This window comes from Pecten maximus, chromosome 1 (assembly GCF_902652985.1).
Source record: "Pecten maximus chromosome 1, xPecMax1.1, whole genome shotgun sequence".
NCBI lineage: Eukaryota > Metazoa > Mollusca > Bivalvia > Pectinida > Pectinidae > Pecten > Pecten maximus.
In genome coordinates, this window is record NC_047015.1 from 34,202,281 (window position 1) to 34,224,103 (window position 21,823).

General features: G+C 35.8%; 2 protein-coding genes across 3 annotated transcripts; both read right to left on the reverse strand.

Moving 5' to 3' along the window:
- Positions 1 to 829: 829 nt before the first annotated feature.
- Positions 830 to 2,491, reverse strand: LOC117326847 (piggyBac transposable element-derived protein 4-like). Its single transcript, XM_033883664.1, has 2 exons — positions 2,269 to 2,491; positions 830 to 1,471 (listed from the first exon to the last, which is right to left on the reverse strand). The coding sequence occupies exons 1-2, from the start codon at positions 2,464 to 2,466 to the stop codon at positions 1,046 to 1,048; spliced, it is 624 nt and encodes a 207-aa protein (XP_033739555.1). The 5' UTR covers positions 2,467 to 2,491; the 3' UTR covers positions 830 to 1,045.
- Positions 2,492 to 8,614: 6,123 nt separating this feature from the next.
- LOC117331323 (sodium-dependent glucose transporter 1A-like) lies at positions 8,615 to 20,155 on the reverse strand. 2 transcript variants are annotated; one of them, XM_033889997.1, is made up of 5 exons: positions 19,770 to 20,155; positions 18,311 to 18,379; positions 17,938 to 18,079; positions 11,926 to 12,211; positions 8,615 to 11,484 (listed from the first exon to the last, which is right to left on the reverse strand). In XM_033889997.1, exons 3-5 carry the CDS (start codon positions 18,058 to 18,060, stop codon positions 10,454 to 10,456), a joined length of 1,440 nt encoding a protein of 479 aa, XP_033745888.1. In that variant the 5' UTR covers positions 18,061 to 18,079; positions 18,311 to 18,379; positions 19,770 to 20,155; the 3' UTR covers positions 8,615 to 10,453. The 2 variants fall into 2 exon arrangements, with proteins under 2 accessions (XP_033745888.1, XP_033745894.1); XM_033890003.1 differs by lacking the exon at positions 19,770 to 20,155 and having other exon boundaries at positions 18,311 to 18,530.
- Between the last annotated feature and the right edge of the window lie 1,668 nt (positions 20,156 to 21,823).

Sequence of the window (21,823 nt, forward strand, 5' to 3'; positions counted from 1 at the left end):
CGGGTGACATGTTGACAAACGGTGATGAGTACACAAGTAAATTCACACATGTTCCTAATAATTTGATAGTTGTATAATTGTCTATAGCCAATTTCAGGAGGTATCAAACGCTATTTTTATCAGCGGTATTATCAAGCAGGGACATACATATCTTATATGTCCCCTTTTCAAGTAATCATTAACCTTTAGACTGCCGAAAACTCTGATCCGCCGATTTGAAATACAGTTTCAATGCGTGACGTCTTTAGTATTGTGACGTCATAATGCGCTGTGTATATCCCGACACCTGCTCCACTCGTTATCGTCAGCCGTCGTAGGTGGTACACTTAAAACGTGTCAATGGAATCAAGTACGTACCGAATCGTGAGTTTAGCTGAAACCAACTATCCAAGAAATACTTTTAGGATTTGAATTAAGAATTAAGAAAGTAACGTCTGTTATTTTACATTTTAATTACTTTTTAAATCCGTATAACTTTCGATGTAGTTTATACGCGAGCTACATAATGGATGTAATTTCCATCGGTAATGCTACAAAGTTTTAATTTTAGTTCAACAACCATATGCGGATGAAAAATTGTATTGTTAATAAATACAGTGTATTAAATATTCTGAATACGTGCATAATTAGCGAGTTATATCAATTAAACGTCTGCAGTATACGTTCCCATTATAAATACTTGTATGTACATAATCTCCAAAAGTCAGAGGATGATTATATGGAAAGATAAAAGATTGGTCGATTCTTTCGTAAAGTTCCTGTAAAAGACGTTTTTATTTGAAAACAAAAACAAAAAAAACACAACGAATATATTCATATTGAATGCAAATCCAACTTTAGAAACATATTACACCACATTCACACTATTCCACTTTAATTTGAAATATACATATACTCCCAAAATTTGTTCCTCCCGGCATCCCTTAGAAATGTTTTGGCTTTATAAGGATCATCCATACCTTGAAACGTTTGACAATTTACGTACTCGATTGTGTAGTTCCAGAGAATGGGTGCATGCACAAGAAAAAAATACCAAAATAAGGCTTTATAGTGTATACGTACCGGTCAAGTATGTGTTAAGTTGGAGAAGTCTGTGTCCAAGATTCAAGGACGTGAAGAAACTATCACAAAATACGTGATAGCCTTTATGAAGAAGTGACGATCCTTGTAGGAGCTCTACAACTACGTTTGTTCCTTGGAGTTGTCCTGGTGGAACTGGGTCGAATTCACGTCCCCTGTAAACTTGCATCTGAAGCACGTAACCTGTAGAGGACTCACACAGTACCCAAAACTTGACCCCATACCTCGCGACCTTTGATGGGATGTACTGTCGAAGAACGCTGTGTCCCTTTGTTGGTACAAGAGACTCGTCCACGCATAACTCCCTGTTTGGAACCTTGAAGCGCATGAATTGTCGATTGACGAAGTGCAATAAAGGTCGAAATCTGACAGATGGATCATACCCAGGATGCTACAAGCAACACTTCATGATTAGTATTTATGTAAAATCATCGATCAAAGATAACGATATATCATACACGTGCTTCATACACGTATACAACACATATATCAGTTTTAACATACATGTATACCAGAAAATTGTAATTTACCATCCCGGATTTGGAAAGTGTGTGTTTATTTGGGATATGGTTTAGTATTTGCCGAACTCCGTTTATAATTTGATTAGATTATTCATGATATATAAGTATCATACATGTACATGTAGGACGGTGTTTCCCGGTACGTCTGCTGTGTTGAACAAACATGTAAGACGCCATATATCAAAATAAACGATGTATCACATTATATTATATTAACATTTGCTCCGCATTTCCCCATTGACAGAATGCTGAGAGGCAGTTGTCACCTTACACCTATAACACCCAGTGGGTCATGTGGCATTAAAAAGGGTGGGAAATTATTTGTTGGTTCAGTTTTTTTTCAAAGTTGACAAAAATGGTAAGACAATTTAAACATAAGTATTGAACAACGGTTTTAATGTTGTTATAGTCGATATGACAGCAATATGTATGGTGGGGCAAATGCAGCACGGGAACCCTAAGGGATGGGTGTCCATGGCATTTGTCCACCATACATCTTGCTATCATATCGACAATAACAACATTAAAACCGCTGTTCATTGCTTAAATAGAAACGAAGATATGGCGAGCTTCTATGTTGTCTTTGTGCACATTTACGTTTATTATTTGCAATATTTTCAGAATTTAATGTACAAAATATGACTAATTACATGTATAATGAACTCACATTTCTCTCGGCAACATGTCTGCAATCGTTGATGTGGAGAAACTTCAGAATATTCTGAAATCGGTTTCTACCCATTGTGTGTTTGAACCAGTTTGATCGTTGGCTGATCATTGTAGTATTCCAGTATTCCTCCATGGAAGGTTTCTTTATTATGCTCATGTTGAACATAATTGCTAGAAAGCTGTGGAAATCTGTCATTCCTATCCTTTTCCATTCCCTGGTTCTCGATCTTGGTCGAAGATTTTCATCATATAATTGACCCGCTCGCATATTATGAACCAATATTCCCAATTAAGTACAGAGAAGTTCCCGGTATGTATAAATTAATAAAACCCAAATCATACACTATTTATTTTTATTAAAAATAAAAATTTTTTTGTTAAAACCCTTAGGTTTTTAAAAATTTTTGATTTTTTGGTTCATTTTAAAAAAATTAAAACCAGGTTGGCCCGGGAATTCCGAAAAAACTCCCAAAAAAAAAAAATTTTTCCCGGAAAAAAAAAAAAACCCCGGAAAAAACCCGGGGGTCCAAAAAGGGAATTTAAAACAGGGTCCCTTCCCCCTTTTCCAAAATTAAAAATTCCACCCCCTCATTCCATTCCCCCCAAAACCCCCAATAATTACTTTCCCCAACCCTTTCCCAAATTTCCCTTTTTTCCTCCCCCCAAAAATTTCATCTTTTTTGGCCCCTTTTCAACAAACCCCCCTTTAAATAATAATTTAAGTTTGGGTTCATGTGTGTGTGTGTGTGTGTGTATGTGTGGCTGGTGTTATTATATACACACATGTACATGTAACTGTTATTACCAAATTTAACTGTCCATTCTGTCAAATGTATTTGTATGCCTCCTCATGTTACACATAATTTATGTGTCTGAGTGTTGAATAAAATCTTGAAAATCTTGAAATCTTGTTGCGTCCTGTGCCACCCGGTATGAACGTTAACTGACCACCTCCAGCTAGATGTCACCATATTACCCCCCCCCCCCCCTACATAGAAAAAAATATTACGAGAAAGATATTACGGTCGGTTAATTTATGTACATGTCTGTGATAAGACACACCAGAGACTTGTATATCACAGTGCAAGTCTCTGGACACACTAAAAAAATCCTCTAAACTTTGTCATAGTAAAAATATTATTTGTCCGGAAACTGTTTTAACGTCTCAAACTATGACAGTCAAAACTTTGATTTTTTGTTTTGTTACACCCGGCGATTTGAGGTAAAATTTATCTGAACAAAACAGTAGTAATTGATATTATTTACGGTCCGTCACTGTGTCACTGGACGATCTGAGCCTTGATTTAACACTAGGTTCAGTGTTAGGCGCAGGCGCACAGCCAAATCTCGCGACATAAATTTAAAGCTTCGGCTCCAGATAACAAAAGGGACATGCGTGATTATACGTCTCTGGTTAAATGGATAGCATGTGACCCCTGTCCAGTGTAAGAGAAAACTCTTTAGTCTACCCTGGATAGGGATATCAACAATTTTAACGGTGTGATAGTTACTTTTATCCCATAACCACGCTTGTTTCACAACTGATATGGCACGTGATAAAATTCGTAGCAGTGTGTTATTGTTTTTTGTTTACACACCGCAGTGTGAACCCGCAGTGTGTAACCACTTTCTAAGCCTCCGATTGGTCATTTGTGACCTCCAACGAATCTGATTGTCTAACCTCTGGCCTTTGACCACGGACTATTTTTACTACTCTCACTTATCTTCTCTTTTTTTTTTTGCCGTCTGTCTTCAAAGGATCAGCATGGACACGTTTTGTGGATTTTTTGGTGCTCAACATTAGCATATTAAACTGGATGAGAGGGGTCCCCGGGTGTCCTCATGGAAATATCGATTAATCTGGGGTTTGAGTCGTACGAAATATAATTTGATGATGGTAAAATAGACGACGGAGGCGAGATATTGCATCGGTTATAGTACAAGTAGCGAATTAAAACTGACCCCCCCCCCCCCCCCCCCCCCCCCCCCCCCCCTTGATTCTAGATATGCAGCGGTGAATGCAATTATCAAAACAATGAACAAATGTAATACAAAATGGTTATATCGCCGACTCTAAATCGTTCATTTGAATGAAACGGTCGCACCATCTAACGTAACTGTTTGGCAGCTTCCCTTTTAGTTGGGTGTCATTCGGTACGGAACAGAAAAAAATCAACGAAAAAACACAAGTTTTCTTATCATTCCACTTACATTTATTACGAATATATTTATCCCAAACACAAAAATTTAAAAATCATCTTCAAACATTTGTCTCATGTCAGTAAACTGACGAGATTTCGTGTAAACACACTGACAAACGTAAACTACATAGTCTAAGGCTTAACTGTTAGGCTTGCTCAACACTCAAGCTCGGTTTCCGAAATATTTGTTGAAATGCACGATGTCTTGAATGAATAAATCTCAGAATGAACATTTAACATCACAATAACCAGTAATAACATACCTACGAAATCCAGGAAAGGACCGATAATTGAATCTTACATGATTAGTCTAATATTCAGCGGTGACGTTCGACTTCGCGATATCGATGACGGTGTCGTCTTCGAATATTTCGAGCGGAGTTATTTAAACAAGTTACCTATTAATAAATTACACAGATACAAGGACTTTCAAACTTATATTTCGTTTTATAAAATAATATCATTTACAAATATAGTACAGAAGATATGAGTCGTGCATCTCGAGTTGGATAAAAATGATAAACAATCTCCACTCGTTGGGGAACCTCTATATCTCATCCTAGGGTTGAGACGTTTTCTTTGCACCTTCTCAACAATTGTATGACGTCACGGCAACAATACATTGACGTCATATCTAAAATCCAATAAAGTCACGTCAACATTGTTTTGCATTCAGGATTTGGCACAATTACATTATAATGTAATTAATTAAATTACGTTAAAGTTTTGCTCAATTAAATTACAATTACAGGGTTTTATAGTGTAATTAATAAAATTGCAAATTACTTTTGGCATTTCATCATTATATGTCACAAATCGTACATTTTGTACCGATTAAAATATTATCCAGATACCATTTTCTAATATTTTCATTTCGTTTAATCTTAAATACTTTTGTAGCTATAGGCCCCGAAATAGCACTGGTTTCATTTGTTACCCAAAAGATCAACTTACTTGTAATAGAAACGTAAAGTCATTGCACGGTAATATGTTTTATTTGAATCGGAAACTTCGATACATTATTGCAATGAATGACCCGTTTAATATAACATAGTTTACATACATGTACGCTGTTGCGTTTAGGAAAGGGCATCTGTAGAAACAGGTATATATGTTGGAGAATTAGACATCAATATGTCTGCTTTTAAATTACTCAGTCATATTTAAATATCTACCAAACATATATGATACCTGCAAAATTAACCACTTGATATTAATGTTAAAGTCAGAATGATTGGATTATGGGCTATGGATTATGGGCTAAATTGACAAAAAATAATCAGAATAAGTTGAGCAACAAACTCTTAACGATTATGTCATATTATAACTCGTCTTGGTTGAGACATGTGAAAAATATATTTGTAGAATGTAGATTATTAGATATATTTAACAGCCAAGAGTTTTCAAGTATAAATTGGCTGAAGAGTACAATATTTTATAAACTTAAAGCAATTTTTTTAGCAAACTGGAGAAATGAAATTTTTACTTCCACGAAAGGTATCAATTATAGAATTTACAAGACCGAACTTTGTTTAGAGAATTATTTATTAGAACTCCCTCCCAAATTAGCCAAAGCGTACTGTAAATTTAGAGTAGGTAATACAAAAATTCCAATTGAAAGTGGTATATGGACTAATATACCACGGGAACATAGAATATGTACTTTATGTAATTTAAGAGAAATAGGCGACCAATTCCATTATTTATTTAACTGTGATCAGCAATTTATAATCAATAGCAGACGGAAATATATGTCTAGATATTATTACGAAAGACCAAATACATTTAAATTTCATACATTATTCAATTACGTAACTAAAAATGAACTTATTTCATTGGCTAAATTTATTATTGATATAATTATAATTAATTCACAATCCTGATGTCCATCCTGTTTTACCATGTTTTATTATTATCCATTTGTCTGTATTATTATTCTCTACACTGTACTGTTTACGAGAATAAACAAATTGTCAAATTGATCGATAATTGAGACATCTGTGTTTGTTTTGACTGGACATGAATGCTCATCACAGCATGACCGGACCGCCGATCCTTTCAACTTTACCGCGGGCGACAACTCGCGTGGCCTGTCTACTTAGCGTGAGGGAGGAGGTTTACAGGTAATACCATATTTGGCAATAATTAAGAAATGTCCAGTCGCAATTAAATGATAAAGCTACTATGTTAACACTGTACTTGACAATACACGCATGATTTCTAAATTAGTTTGCCATACAGCACGAGTTCTGATATCGTACATCGCGATGTACATTGTCGGGGCCTAAAGTTGCAATCAGCTGTCTCGTGCGTCGTGTACTTTTCAAAGCAAAAAAACTGAATCAACGCTAAAATATGTGACATATATATATATTTTCTGTCATAAACATACTGCAAAGATCACACATACAACCCAGAGGACGCCTATCAGAACCCTATGGCGTCTTGCAAGGTGTCGGTCAAGGCCGAGTGATATCTGCGTGGCTATTTTTAGTAATGATTAACGACCTTGCCATATAACTTGACCTTGGTATGAACGGTTTACGTGTAGGTGATATTCATGTACCGGGACTCTTTTAGCTGATGATACTCTTGTTGCTGCTGCCTCTGCAAGTCACTTGCAGCGCGAACTAGACCTTGTTTATGAATATTCATTGAAATGGCGATTGACCTATAACAGCGACAAAAGTGGAGTTGATATTTTTGAAAAATCGAAGAAAAGGCATAAATTTGTACCTAAAACCCCCTTCTACCTAGGGCACAATCAGCTCCAATATAAAAATGGCGTTACCTATGCTGGACTTCTTCTGACTACAATGCTAACTAGTGACGAATGTGTGTGCAAACAGATGGGAAAGGTTAAAAAACTTTTTAACCTCGATGATCGGTTTAGGCATACACAATTACGGAATGTCCCCAGCTCTCAGTGTAATTATCTGGAAGAATATCCTACTATCGTTTCTGACATACGGGTGCGAACTGTGGAACAATATTTGTCGGTCAACAACATGGACAGATGTTGAAATACTACAACGGAAAGTGGTAAGGCGATGTCAAGGCTTCGAGTTCGACTCTCCCACATGTGTGACAATCAACTGCTTAGGAATATGGGAAATACAATCACATGTTGACAAATGTAAATTGCTGTTCTGGAATCGCTTAAGTAGGGGGAATCCCAATTTTATCTGGAAGAGGATCTTTAATCTTAAATTTATTGTTTTCCTGTTAACATGTTCTGTAATCTTCATGCACTTGGAGGAAATAAAGATATCTATCTATCCACACCGCGAAATACTGACAAAATGAGAGGTATGTTTACAGTATGTAACATTAGACTAATGAAAAATATAAGCTGATTTCTTGTGAAATTACAGAAATGTATTAAAAACAGTTAAGATGAATACAACAAACATTATTGGTATACCTTATAGGAGCTTAATACTTTTTACACACACATTGTATTTACAAATCATATTATATGTATTAAGCTGTGGAACTTTCCAGACTTATCTATGTTGCGTATTGCCAATTATTAAAGGATATTGGGTTTTTATGACAATTACACTATATATATGTCAGTGTAAAAATAGTTAGCCCTATTATATATTCTACCATGTTTGCTATGCAACGCCAGTTTTGATTGGTTTAAAACCATGTACTATTTTCCAATAATACATGCTCGTGTCAATAATACACGCTCGCGAGTCGTGGCTGTTACAATGTTATGTATCTAATAGTCAGCTATTTATAATACGGTTATTGCAGCCGAGTGGGCTAATCGAATCCTACGAAGGCCGCTTTTTTTTCATCCTTTTTTTTTTTAATTTTCAAAATCAATGCCATATGATAGATGTTCTTGATTGTAGTACTGTAGTGCCGGTAAAGAAATGTATGTTTTATCAACAAAATAATGTAATATAAATTAAATTACAATGTTTTCCCGGGGTTTCTTTGCCGTTTTTCTATTAGAAAGAGGTAGATCTCAGAACTAAACAGTACATGGTAGAATAGAAATAATCAACTTTGACTCGTGTATTGTTGCAGGATATACAACTCGGACTCGGATATTTTGCAATTTTAATTAATAACTCAGGCCTGCGGCCTTCGTATTTAATTTAATTGCAAAATATCCTCGACCTCGTTGTATATCCTGCAACAATACACGAATCATCGTTAATTATTTCTTAAATCTCTACAGTATAAAGGGAGATAACTACTCCAAATTTATAAAAGTCCCGAGGTACTTACACTAGTTATTTTCCACAACAATGAATTTTTAAGTATGTTTCATGTAGCTTCGATATAGACTTAAGCCTAATGTACACTTAATTTTTAGTAGTGGCATTAGTATATTGTATTGTAAAGAAGATGAGTACATTGTGTATTATTATAGTACACATAAGGGGCGATAACTTTTCCCAGATTTCCACCAGTCTATAGGACAAATAAACTATTCCTAGTGAGATAAAGAATTATAATCAATCTCTGTATAATTTATGAAGCTTGGTGTTATTTACCTGTGCATTTTATAAGTATGAATTTATATGCTATAGTGTAGAAGTTGCCAGTTATTATCAATTAATATTCTACTACATTCATATTTCCCAGATTTTCACAATTCATTATAAGGAAAAGTAAGAAACAAACAATTATGTCCATACATATGATCTGCTTACATTGTCATGTTATAATTGTAACATTGCTGTACACTTGTTTGAACTCTTGTTACACACTCTCAAGTGTGTCAGAGAGTAATAACAATCTTGAATCTTGACCAGTTTGGAAGCTGACTATGCGAAAATTTCAATGCGCGAAAATATCCACTTTTACATTTTAATGCTCTAATAAATTTTCAAATAAAAAAAATGTACAAAATAAGATTTGATGAAGCTTTATGAATATTTATATTCTTACTACATTATGTTGTACACTGAGTCATGTACAATACATGCAAAGTTTCATTCACTACTCAAATTATGCGTGAAGATAATATAATAACATGTGATTATGGATTGCACCATATATACAGATAGTCGAGCAATCTTTGTTTTTAATTCTGTGGTTACATTTTATGAACATAAGTATTTCAAATAGACCATAACGTATTGAGATATACTTGACAGCCTACCAGAAACCATGTCTACTTACTCTACCTATAGACATTCACTTGACATGAAGACAAGTTTGTTATTTTATGTCCGGGTTTGTGACCCTGTGTATGAGCTCAGCCAAGTGATCATTTTTTCAATTCGATTCAATTCAGACACAGCGTTATACTAGGGGTATGAATGCATGGTGAGTGATTAGTATAACTCTGACCTGTATGTACCCACAATATCATAGTGTCGTCATTTTATTCAGCGTAATCATGTCGCAAATTGATGACGTCATCAATTTCGGCTGTTGCTTGTCACGTTTTAATTAATCCAAATAATGACATATCTCAGAATATACACATGTACGCAATTCTTTTTTGAAATACAATATTGAAAATGATGAAAATAGAATCATGGGTCTTTTGTACCTCCCAATTCAGATTTTGGCATTTCTTTTGATAACTTCACAACAGTATGGCGCATTACAATTCATTTTTGCTCTGCTATATCTAGCTCGGTTTGTTTTGAAGGGTACATACAAGTCCATATATAGCGACGAGAAATTACCTAGAATGAAAAACAGTTTTAACACCTGAAAATTATTTTGACATAGAAGTCTTCTATTCCTACTATGACCATCTCGCACGAGAGCCAAACTGTTTGACAGATATCCAGAAACAGTCTTATTATGGCATTTGAAAAAAATATCTGGATTTTTGCAAATAAATAAATGTATAGAAATAATTTGAAATTAAAAAAAACAACATCTACCTAGAAACATGACACACATAGATTGTACATTCATAAACACACAGGATAATTAAAAGCACTCCATACTAGATATATAGTTTTAAAAAACTAATATGCAAGTTCTCTGTCATATGTTCTAAACGCGTGAAGCTCTTTTTACCGCATTCAGTGCCAATGGTTCAGATTCCGGTCTTGAACAGTCGTTTTCTCTTTCGTTTGTTTTACCGTACACCATGACAACCTTCTTGGTAAGAATGACACCAAGAATGTAAAGTAGTAACACCAATGTTCCAAGGATGAGAAACATATAACAAAACCACTGATTAGTGTAAGTCTCCATCAACTTTCCTAGGAGGATCGGGACTAAGGCACAGCCAGCACTCGTGCTCACCATATATATAGAGACAATTGTACTCGTCGCTTGAGTTATATACTCGTTAGTCCATGACAGCGTCAGTGAAAATATCATGGTTCTAAAATACCCAATAACTCCCGCCAACAACCATACTCCACTAGTAAATCTTACCAGGGAGCAGACCAGAAAAAATCCAACACCAGACAACGTGCCTACAACATGGATACCCAGATACACCAGCGTGTTCAAACTGGTGACGAAAAGTGACACCACAACAGCTGCTATGCTACATCCTCCAGAAATAGAACTGATCACGGCGCCTTCAGATGTAGTAAAACTTAACTGCTCTACACAATACACAGCTAAGTACGATATAAACCCCTCCCCTAACGCCATACCCAGAAACAGCAGGCTGCTGCAGATAACAACAAAACAAGAAATATATTTCGAGGGTAACGATTTCTTGGTATCTGTAGCTTCTACTTCATGGGATGTCTTTATGTTTCTTAAGTAATGCTTTAGAGAAAAAACAAAGAATGGCAAACAGATACAAATGTTCAGACATGCTGTCAAGGTGTAAGGTATATACAGATGTGAGCTCTGTGTTGATAAAGTGTCTGTAGTATTCCATTGTTGTGTTTCACTTTGTTCGTTCAAACTGTCGTTGAAAACGTGTACGGATGCGTCTGTATCCAATAGGAAAGGTGCAGCCACGAACGGTGACACAAAGGTCCCAGTTACAAACATCAGTTCCAGAAAGAAAAACATCTTCCTATCATTGGACCATAGAGACAGGATTTCGATGTTACCAACTGAAACATACAAAAATATCATAGATAGATGAGAAGATGAACAAATCATTTCTAATATCAGTTAAAGAATTTCCAATAACTTTTTATATGTACCATTCTATGATTCTGACGAGTCTAGTTTTGCATTGATATCCGAAGGCCTTTTCTAGCTATCAGGAATTTCAGTGGGTCTGACAATTCCATGATTTAAAACTCCTTGTGTTAAACCATTACAGAACTTAATGTAGGCTTCTTCAATAAGATATTTTTAATTCAGTAATGTTTAACTTTGAAAAGTTGAGGGGCGTTACTGGGGTCAGATGAGTTGCGTATGAGATCATTTACGATACTAAACCACTGCTGTGGGGAATTGGGTTATGGTTAGGGTAAGGGTTAAAGATGATAAATGTACGCTAAAAAGGAAACCAATAAGCATGAAATTTATTTCATAAAAAGTATTACCAGTGTCTATTATACCAGTAACGGTACCCTGTCCAAAATGAACGGCAACCATCAGCACAAACAGGTAACACCATGGGGTGACGCCGATCAGTATTCCAAGTGCAAGTGTATTTAATCCGTACAACATGTTCCGGTTCCATCTACCTGCGAGGTATTTTCCACCAAGGCATCCAAAGATATAACCTATGGAGTTAAAGGTAAACACAAGCGATCCCAGGTCCAACGACACATCACTGATAAACAGTATGTCGACCAAGGCAGGTCCGTATAGTCCCCTCATCCAGCCCTATAATGATATACGGTAATACGGTCAGAAGTAAGACTATTCCAAGAGCTTCCGCGTTGACTTATTATCCGTTTGGCAATAACGAAATTTACTTATGTTGATGAATGTTTTGCGACAATTTTTTTATCATTTTTTTTAAGGATACTAATATTTTATCCCCCAAGCATTATTAATATATATATATATATACTTATAGCTATGCGAATATATATAAGCATATCATTATATAGGGATTGCCAGGGTTGGGGAGTCCTGGGTTCAATCCCCTGAACAATGTTGTGTCCTCACGCATGGGGCGTAACTTTTGACAAAATATTCCTTTCACAAAAGTTCATTAAGTTTCAAAAAGATAAGTTCAGCAGGTACAGTCCAAAATGTTTAGGTGCAGAAAAAGAAGAAAATTTAAAGTATCAAATAGTATAATGTATACCGTAAATATATTTATTTATCCACGTCTCTACTTGTTCGGTACAGATCATGGGGAGAATAAAATATTTTAATACAGAAACAGAACGGAAACAGCAAAGGAACACCACATTATGCACATTATACATTCACACCAAGGACTCAAACTTAATAAACATAGTACACCAAATCACATCCATACCCACACAGACATGTATACATCATATCCATACCCACACAGACAGGTATACATCACATCCATACCCACACAGACAGGTATATATCACATCCATACCCACACACACAGGTATACATCATATCCATACCCACACAGACAGGTAAACATCACATCCATACCCACACAGACAGGTATACATCACATCCATACCCACACAGACAGGTATACATCATATCCATACCCACACAGACATGTATACATCATATCCATACCCACACAGACAGGTATACATCATATCCATACCCACACAGACAGGTATACATCATATCCATACCCACACAGACAGGTATACATCATATCCATACCCACACAGACAGGTAAACATCATATCCATACCCACACAGACATGTATACATCATATCCATACCAACACAGACAGGTATACATCATATCCATACCCACACAGACAGGTATACATCACATCAATACCCACACAGACAGGTAAACATCATATCCATACCCACACAGACAGGTATATATCACATCCATACCCACACAGACAGGTAAACATCATATCCATACCCACACAGACAGGTATATATCACATCCATACCCACACAGACAGGTATACATCACATCCATACCCACACAGACAGGTATACATCATATCCATACCCACACAGACAGGTATACATCATATCCATACCCACACAGACAGGTATATATCACATCCATACCCACACAGACAGGTATATATCACATCCATACCCACACAGACAGGTATACATCATATCCATACCCACACAGACAGGTATATATCACATCCATACCCACACACACAGGTATATATCACATCCATACCCACACAGACAGGTATACATCACATCCATACCCACACAGACAGGTATATATCACATCCATACCCACACACACAGGTATATATCACATCCATACCCACACAGACAGGTATACATCACATCCATACCCACACAGACAGGTATATATCACATCCATACCCACACAGACAGGTATATATCACATCCATACCCACACAGACAGGTATACATCACATCCATACCCACACAGACAGGTATACATCACATCCATACCCACACAGACAGGTATATATCACATCCATACCCACACAGACAGGTATACTATCACATCCATACCCACACAGACAGGTATATATCACATCCATACCCACACAGACAGGTATATATCACATCCATACCCACACAGACAGGTATATATCACATCCATACCCACACAGACAGGTATATATCACATCCATACCCACACACACAGGTATATATCACATCCATACCCACACAGACAGGTATACATCACATCCATACCCACACAGACAGGTATATATCACATCCATACCCACACAGACAGGTATACATCACATCCATACCCACACAGACAGGTATACATCACATCCATACCCACACAGACAGGTATATATCACATCCATACCCACACACACAGGTATATATCACATCCATACCCACACACACAGGTATACATCACATCCATACCCACACAGACAGGTATACATCATATCCATACCCACACAGACATGTATATATCACATCCATACCCACACAGACATGTATATATCACATCCATACCCACACAGACAGGTAAACATCACATCCATACCCACACACACAGGTATATATCACATCCATACCCACACAGACAGGTAAACATCATATCCATACCCACACAGACAGGTATACATCACATCCATACCCACACAGACAGGTATATATCACATCCATACCCACACAGACAGGTATATATCACATCCATACCCACACAGACAGGTATACATCATATCCATACCCACACAGACAGGTATACATCACATCCATACCCACACAGACATGTATATATCATATCCATACCCACACAGACAGGTATATATCACATCCATACCCACACAGACAGGTATACATCACATCCATACCCACACACACAGGTATATATCACATCCATACCCACACAGACAGGTATATATCACATCCATACCCACACAGACAGGTATACATCACATCCATACCCACACAGAAAGGTATATATCACATCCATACCCACACAGACAGGTAAACATCATATCCATACCCACACAGACAGGTAAACATCACATCCATACCCACACAGACAGGTATATATCACATCCATACCCACACAGACAGGTATACATCACATCCATACCCACACACACAGGTATATATCACATCTATACCCACACAGACAGGTATACATCACATCCATACCCACACAGACAGGTATACATCACATCCATACCCACACACACAGGTATATATCACATCCATACCCACACACACAGGTATATATCACATCCATACCCACACACACAGGTAAACATCTCATCCATACCCACACAGACAGGTATACATCACATCCATACCCACACAGACAGGTATATATCACATCCATACCCACACAGACAGGTATACATCACATCCATACCCACACAGACAGGTATATATCACATCCATACCCACACACACAGGTATATATCACATCCATACCCACACACACAGGTATATATCACATCCATACCCACACAGACAGGTATACATCACATCCATACCCACACAGACAGGTATATATCACATCCATACCCACACAGACAGGTATACATCACATCCATACCCACACAGACATGTATAAATCACATCCATACCCACACAGACATGTATACATCACATCCATACCCACACAGACAGGTATATATCACATCCATACCCACACACACAGGTATATATCACATCCATACCCACACAGACAAGTATACATCACATCCATACCCACACAGACAGGTATATATCACATCCATACCCACACACACAGGTATATATCACATCCATACCCACACAGACAGGTATACATCACATCCATACCCACACAGACAGGTATATATCACATCCATACCCACACAGACAGGTATACATCACATCCATACCCACACAGACATGTATAAATCACATCCATACCCACACAGACATGTATACATCACATCCATACCCACACAGACAGGTATATATCACATCCATACCCACACACACAGGTATATATCACATCCATACCCACACAGACAGGTATACATCACATCCATACCCACACAGACAGGTATATATCACATCCATACCCACACACACAGGTATATATCACATCCATACCCACACAGACAGGTATACATCACATCCATACCCACACAGACAGGTATATATCACATCCATACCCACACAGACAGGTATACATCACATCCATACCCACACAGACATGTATAAATCACATCCATACCCACACAGACATGTATACATCACATCCATACCCACACAGACAGGTATATATCACATCCATACCCACACACACAGGTATATATCACATCCATACCCACACAGACAGGTATACATCACATCCATACCCACACAGACAGGTATATATCACATCCATACCCACACACACAGGTATATATCACATCCATACCGACACACACAGGTATATATCACATCCATACCCACACAGACAGGTACATTTTTGTATACATCACATCCATACCACACAGACAGGTACATTTTTGTTTACATCACATCCATACCCACACAGACAGGTATACATCACATCCATACCCACACAGACAGGTATATATCACATCCATACCCACACAGACAGGTATACATCACATCCATACCCACACAGACAGGTATATATCACATCCATACCCACACACACAGGTATATATCACATCCATACCCACACACACAGGTATATATCACATCCATACCCACACAGACAGGTACATTTTTGTATACATCACATCCATACCACACAGACAGGTACATTTTTGTTTACATCACATCCATACCCACACAGACAGGTATACATCACATCCATACCCACACAGACAGGTATATATCACATGAAGTTTGACATACTAGCTTTACAACTCCAGAATCATGTATATGAGAACTTACGAAAGCCGGTTGGGACCATTTTCGTAGAAGAAAATATATTTTTTTCGCGTTATATCGCGAAACTTTCGCGTTATTCCGCGAAACTAACGCGTTATATCGCGAAACGTTCTAAGATCTCTGATGTATACGATGTTGCATTATTCATTCTCAATGAATTACAAAATTCTGGACAGAAACAAAACTTCGTTCTCTCCCACCATCTTTACAGTCAGTATCTGATACTCTGTAACCATTTCATCGTCTTATATAACCTGCTTCGCATAATAACGCAAAAAATTCGTGATATTATACAATTATCGACCTGTTTTCAGGTGAATATGAAGATTTATAAACTCGAGAAAATGATATTTCCCGAGGACGAAGGTCATCGTATTCACCTGAAAACAGGTCGATAACTGCTTTATTTTATGACAAAACTGCAACATTTTCATATTACAGTATGATTATCATTACCTGTCATAGGATTGAATAAATAATAGTGATCGACTGGAGAAAAGTTCAAAATGACAATTAATAAGTCAAAGTCAGCAATGAATTTAGACTTCATTATTTAGTATTGCTTAAAATTCAACAAAATGTAAATGTTAAAACATTTAAGAATTCAGTCTTTTAAACTCTGTCCGGGAGCACATACATACATGTACATGTAAGCATACGTTTTTTGACGACACGGATAGTTGGAAATTCCCTTGTTACTATATTTGGGTGCGTAATCGAGTTGTTGGATTGTTATGTCACCTTGGATTTGACGTCCCGGATTACAGGAAAGTCCCTTGTTACTATATTTGTATACATGTACGAACTCGAGTTATTGGGTGGTTATATCACTCTGTAGCGCGGATTCGGGGTTGGTAATAATATTTGAGCAAAGTGAGAATGTTTAGAATTGGCTAATCAGGAAAGGGGAAAAATCACAGTATATTGTTCAATAGACAGTATCTAAAAATATTTCAACAATAAACGCGATATTTCTAATTTGTGAACCTCTTTGAGGCGGCTATAGATTGCTGTGATATAGATCTTCAAATTATTAGTATAATTAGTACTATGATATAGAATAATCATAGAAAACAATATTTCAAGTTAAACCTTTATTACTCACACTTACCAGAAATAGTTTTACTTACGATAGAAAAGAATGCGGCGTATATGCAGATTGAATAGTAAACTTTCTTTCTGTGCGTTTTGTCCATGATTTGACAAGGATATCCATGACCATTGACTCCTGCCTCATTTTCACTCCTTTCCATTACTGTTCAATTTCTTGCGCTAGGAAGGTAGAATACATTTATTGTTTCTAAGTGTAATATACTTATATTATTGTATTACGAATTACGAACGTCGTTGATATTTAAATGTGTAATTTGATATTTTATTGTCAATTTGATTAATTCGTATCATTTATAGTTAAAAGTACATTATATAAATTGTCTGCTGCAGGGAACCAACACGTCGGTCCTTGACCCGAAATTAAGATGTTCACCTAGTTATCAATAATACCTTATCTTTGATCAGGGTCAGATCCTCTCATGACGCGTATTCGTATGGGTGTTCCTCCTTCGGGAAGTGCTTTGAATGAAAAAAAAATTGATGTGAAGATATATATATACATGTATATCTCACAAAATTCCTTTACTAGTAAAAGATTTTGCTACATGCTGACAAACTTATTTGTATAGCTATCAGACAAATATACCCATGCACACATAGATTCGTTATATATTTGGTTATCGTACACATGATATGAGTTATCAGATAATTCCAGGAAATGTTTACTGGTATTTTGCTATGCCCATGTCATGAATACATGCGTTAAAGATCAACTTATGCAGTTAATTAATTCATTTTTTCATTAGAAAACATTATTATGCATTGCTTATAAAAGCGTCTATCCTAAGATGCAACATAAGTCATGAATGTATGCATTCTCTTTGATTATATTCATGTCATTGTGTCGCTAAATATATAAACTTTTTCATTTTATATTTATAGAACGATCGGTACAGAAGTGTATTGCTGGTATGTATTCACCTGTTGATTAAACTTCCTGAATATTAAGTAAGTGTTGTCATACTTTTAAATGTAACAACCAGTTAAATGTAACAACCAGTTATAGTTCTGTCCTTTGTCATATTCAGAAGCTTTATTTGAATATTGGATCAGAGTTCTGAATAGATATTCTTTTTTTTACAGTGATAACGTCTGCAGTGTTATAATATATAAAAGGTATAACACTAGTTATATATAACACTGGTTTTTGACATATATATATATACATGTATGTTCTCGGAAAACGATTACATGTACAGTGTATATAGATAAATATGTATATATATATCTTCTCGGAAAATAATTATACATAACAAACTACTTAGTAACTAACTGTTGTCCATGTTTTCATTGTGTCAATTGATTTAACACGACAGAAAATATTAATAAGATACATTATACAATAATATTTAAAAAATAAAGTTACCAGTAAGCAAACAAACCTAATTACACGAACCTCCAAGAGTTATTAAAAGCACACTATGCCGAAAAAAAAAAATGCATTCCATTTCATTTTCCGGGATTGCGATTATAATTGATTATCTGTAATCATCTCCTTAGTGTTGATGAATTTTTAATAGTAGACTTACACACCTGGCAATTAACAATAGAGTGAGCGCTAGTCGGAAAACAGGTTATAATCTGTATATGTCGTCATCATAATCAAGTTGATAAATTCGGTGTTTCATACATTAATTTTATAATACATTGTATATTATCATCAAACTTTTGATATATTGACGTAATTCAACAGGTTCGAAAAATCCATTCTGAATCCCTTTATATAGTACATCAAATCATTGTCTAAACATGTGTATAATGTTCCCGATAACCTTAAACATTTTACAATATAAGTATTATGTTATTGTAGACGTGAAACATAAGATGAGTAATCAGGGTAAATACTTACAAGGTAGTGGATTTGTGTCCCGGACAAACCAAGTTCTGGAGTAGCTAACGTAGGCGAATACACACTCCTCAGAATATATTTATCATCGCGTCATCGTTTTACAGAACATATATATATTTATACCAGGAATAATCTCAAGATTATAAGTCATTCGGACTTTGCACAATACGGTGATATAACTGCCATATCGTCTATAGCGTCTATCCTAAGATGCAACATAAGTCATGAATGTGTGCATTCTCTTTGATTATATTCATGTCATTGTGTCGCTAAATATATAAACTTTTTCATTTTATATTTATAGAACGATCGGTACAGAAGTGTATTGCTGGTATGTATTCACCTGTTGATTAAACTTCCTGAATATTAAGTAAGTGTTGTCATACTTTTAAATGTAACAACCAGTTACAGTTCTCTCCTTTGTCATATTCAGAAGCTTTATTTGAATATTGGATCAGAGTTCTGAATAGATATTCTTTTTTTACAGTGATAACGTCTGCAGTGTTATAATATATAAAAGGTATAACATTGAAAACACTAGTTATATATAACACTGGTTTTTGACATATATATATATACATGTATGTTCTCGGAAAACGATTACATGTACAGTGTACAAATGTATTTAGATAAATATGTATATATATATATCTTCTCGGAAAATAATTATACATAACAAACTACTTAGTAACTAACTGTTGTCCATGTTTTCATTGTGTCAATTGATTTAAAACGACAGAAAATATTAATAAGATACGATATACAATAATATTTAAAAAATAAAGTTACCAGTAAGCAAACAAACCTAATTACACGAACCTCCAAGAGTTAATAAAAGCACACTATGCCGAAAAAAATAATGCATTCCATTTCATCTTCCGGGATTGCGATTATATTTGTTTATTTATAATCATCTCCTTAGTGTTGATGAATTTTTAATAGTAGACTAACACACCTAACAATGAACCCGTTATAATCTGTATATGTCGTCATCATAATCAAGTTGATAAATTCGGTTTTTCATACATTAATTTTATAATACATTGTATATTATCATCAAACTTTTGATATATTTACGTAATTCAACAGGTTCGAAAGATCCATTCTGAATCCCTTTATATAGTACATCAAATCATTGTCTAAACATGTGTATAATGTTCCCGATAACCTTAAACATTTTACAATATAAAAGTATTATGTTATTGTAGACGTGAAACATAAGATGAGTAATCATGGTAAATACTTACAAGGTAGTGGATTAGTGTCCCGGACAAGTTCTGGAGTAGATAACGTAGGCGTATACACACTCCTCAGGGTATATTTATCATCGCGTCATCGTTTTACAGAACATATATATATTTATACCAGGAATAATCTCAAGATTATAAGTGATATAACTGCCATATCGTCTATAGCGTCTATCTTAAGATGCAACATAAGTCATGAATGTGTGCATTCTCTTTGATTATATTCATGTCATTGTGTCGCTAAATATATAAACTTTTTCATTTTATATTTATAGAACGATCGGTACAGAAGTGTATTGCTGGTATGTATTCACCTGTTGATTAAACTTACTGAATATTAAGTAAGTGTTGTCATACTTTTAAATGTAACAACCAGAAACTTTAAGTTTGCAATTCCCTGAAGATTATTCATTTGTCAGTGACAATGTAAAATCTTCAAGAAAATACCCGGGCTGATTGATACGTTGTGAGCCTCATATTGAAGGATTTTAATTTTGCCGGGCATATTGTATTATTTTTCAACATAATCCCCTTCAGCATATATACACTTTTGCCTGCGGTGTTTAAAAAACTCAATGCCACTTCTATGGAACTCCTTTTCTTAGCTGTTCAGAAAGTCATCCACTGCATGTTAGGGTTAGGGTTAAGGTTAGGGTTAGGGTAAGGGTGCCTGAAATAGCTGTTCTCAGTTTTGGAAACAGATAAAAGTCAGATGGAGCAAGATCAGGTGAATGAGGCGGATGTTCAATAAATTTAAAGCCACAATCGTGAATGGCAGGCATGGCAATGACAGACTCTATCACCCTA

Excerpts from the sequence above, each read along its gene's own strand:
- LOC117326847 (XM_033883664.1), bottom strand. The coding sequence starts at position 2,466 with ATGACAGATTTCCACAGCTTTCTAGCAATTATGTTCAACATGAGCATA. Across the intron at positions 1,472-2,268 it reads GACATGTTGCCGAGAGAAAT|CATCCTGGGTATGATCCATC; the intron begins GTGAGTTCATTA and ends TGTTGCTTGTAG.
- LOC117331323 (XM_033889997.1), bottom strand. The coding sequence starts at position 18,060 with ATGGAAAGGAGTGAAAATGAGGCAGGAGTCAATGGTCATGGATATCCT. Across the intron at positions 12,212-17,937 it reads ACGCCGCATTCTTTTCTATC|GGCTGGATGAGGGGACTATA; the intron begins GTAAGTAAAACT and ends ATATCATTATAG. Across the intron at positions 11,485-11,925 it reads TACTGGTATAATAGACACTG|TTGGTAACATCGAAATCCTG; the intron begins GTAATACTTTTT and ends TGTATGTTTCAG.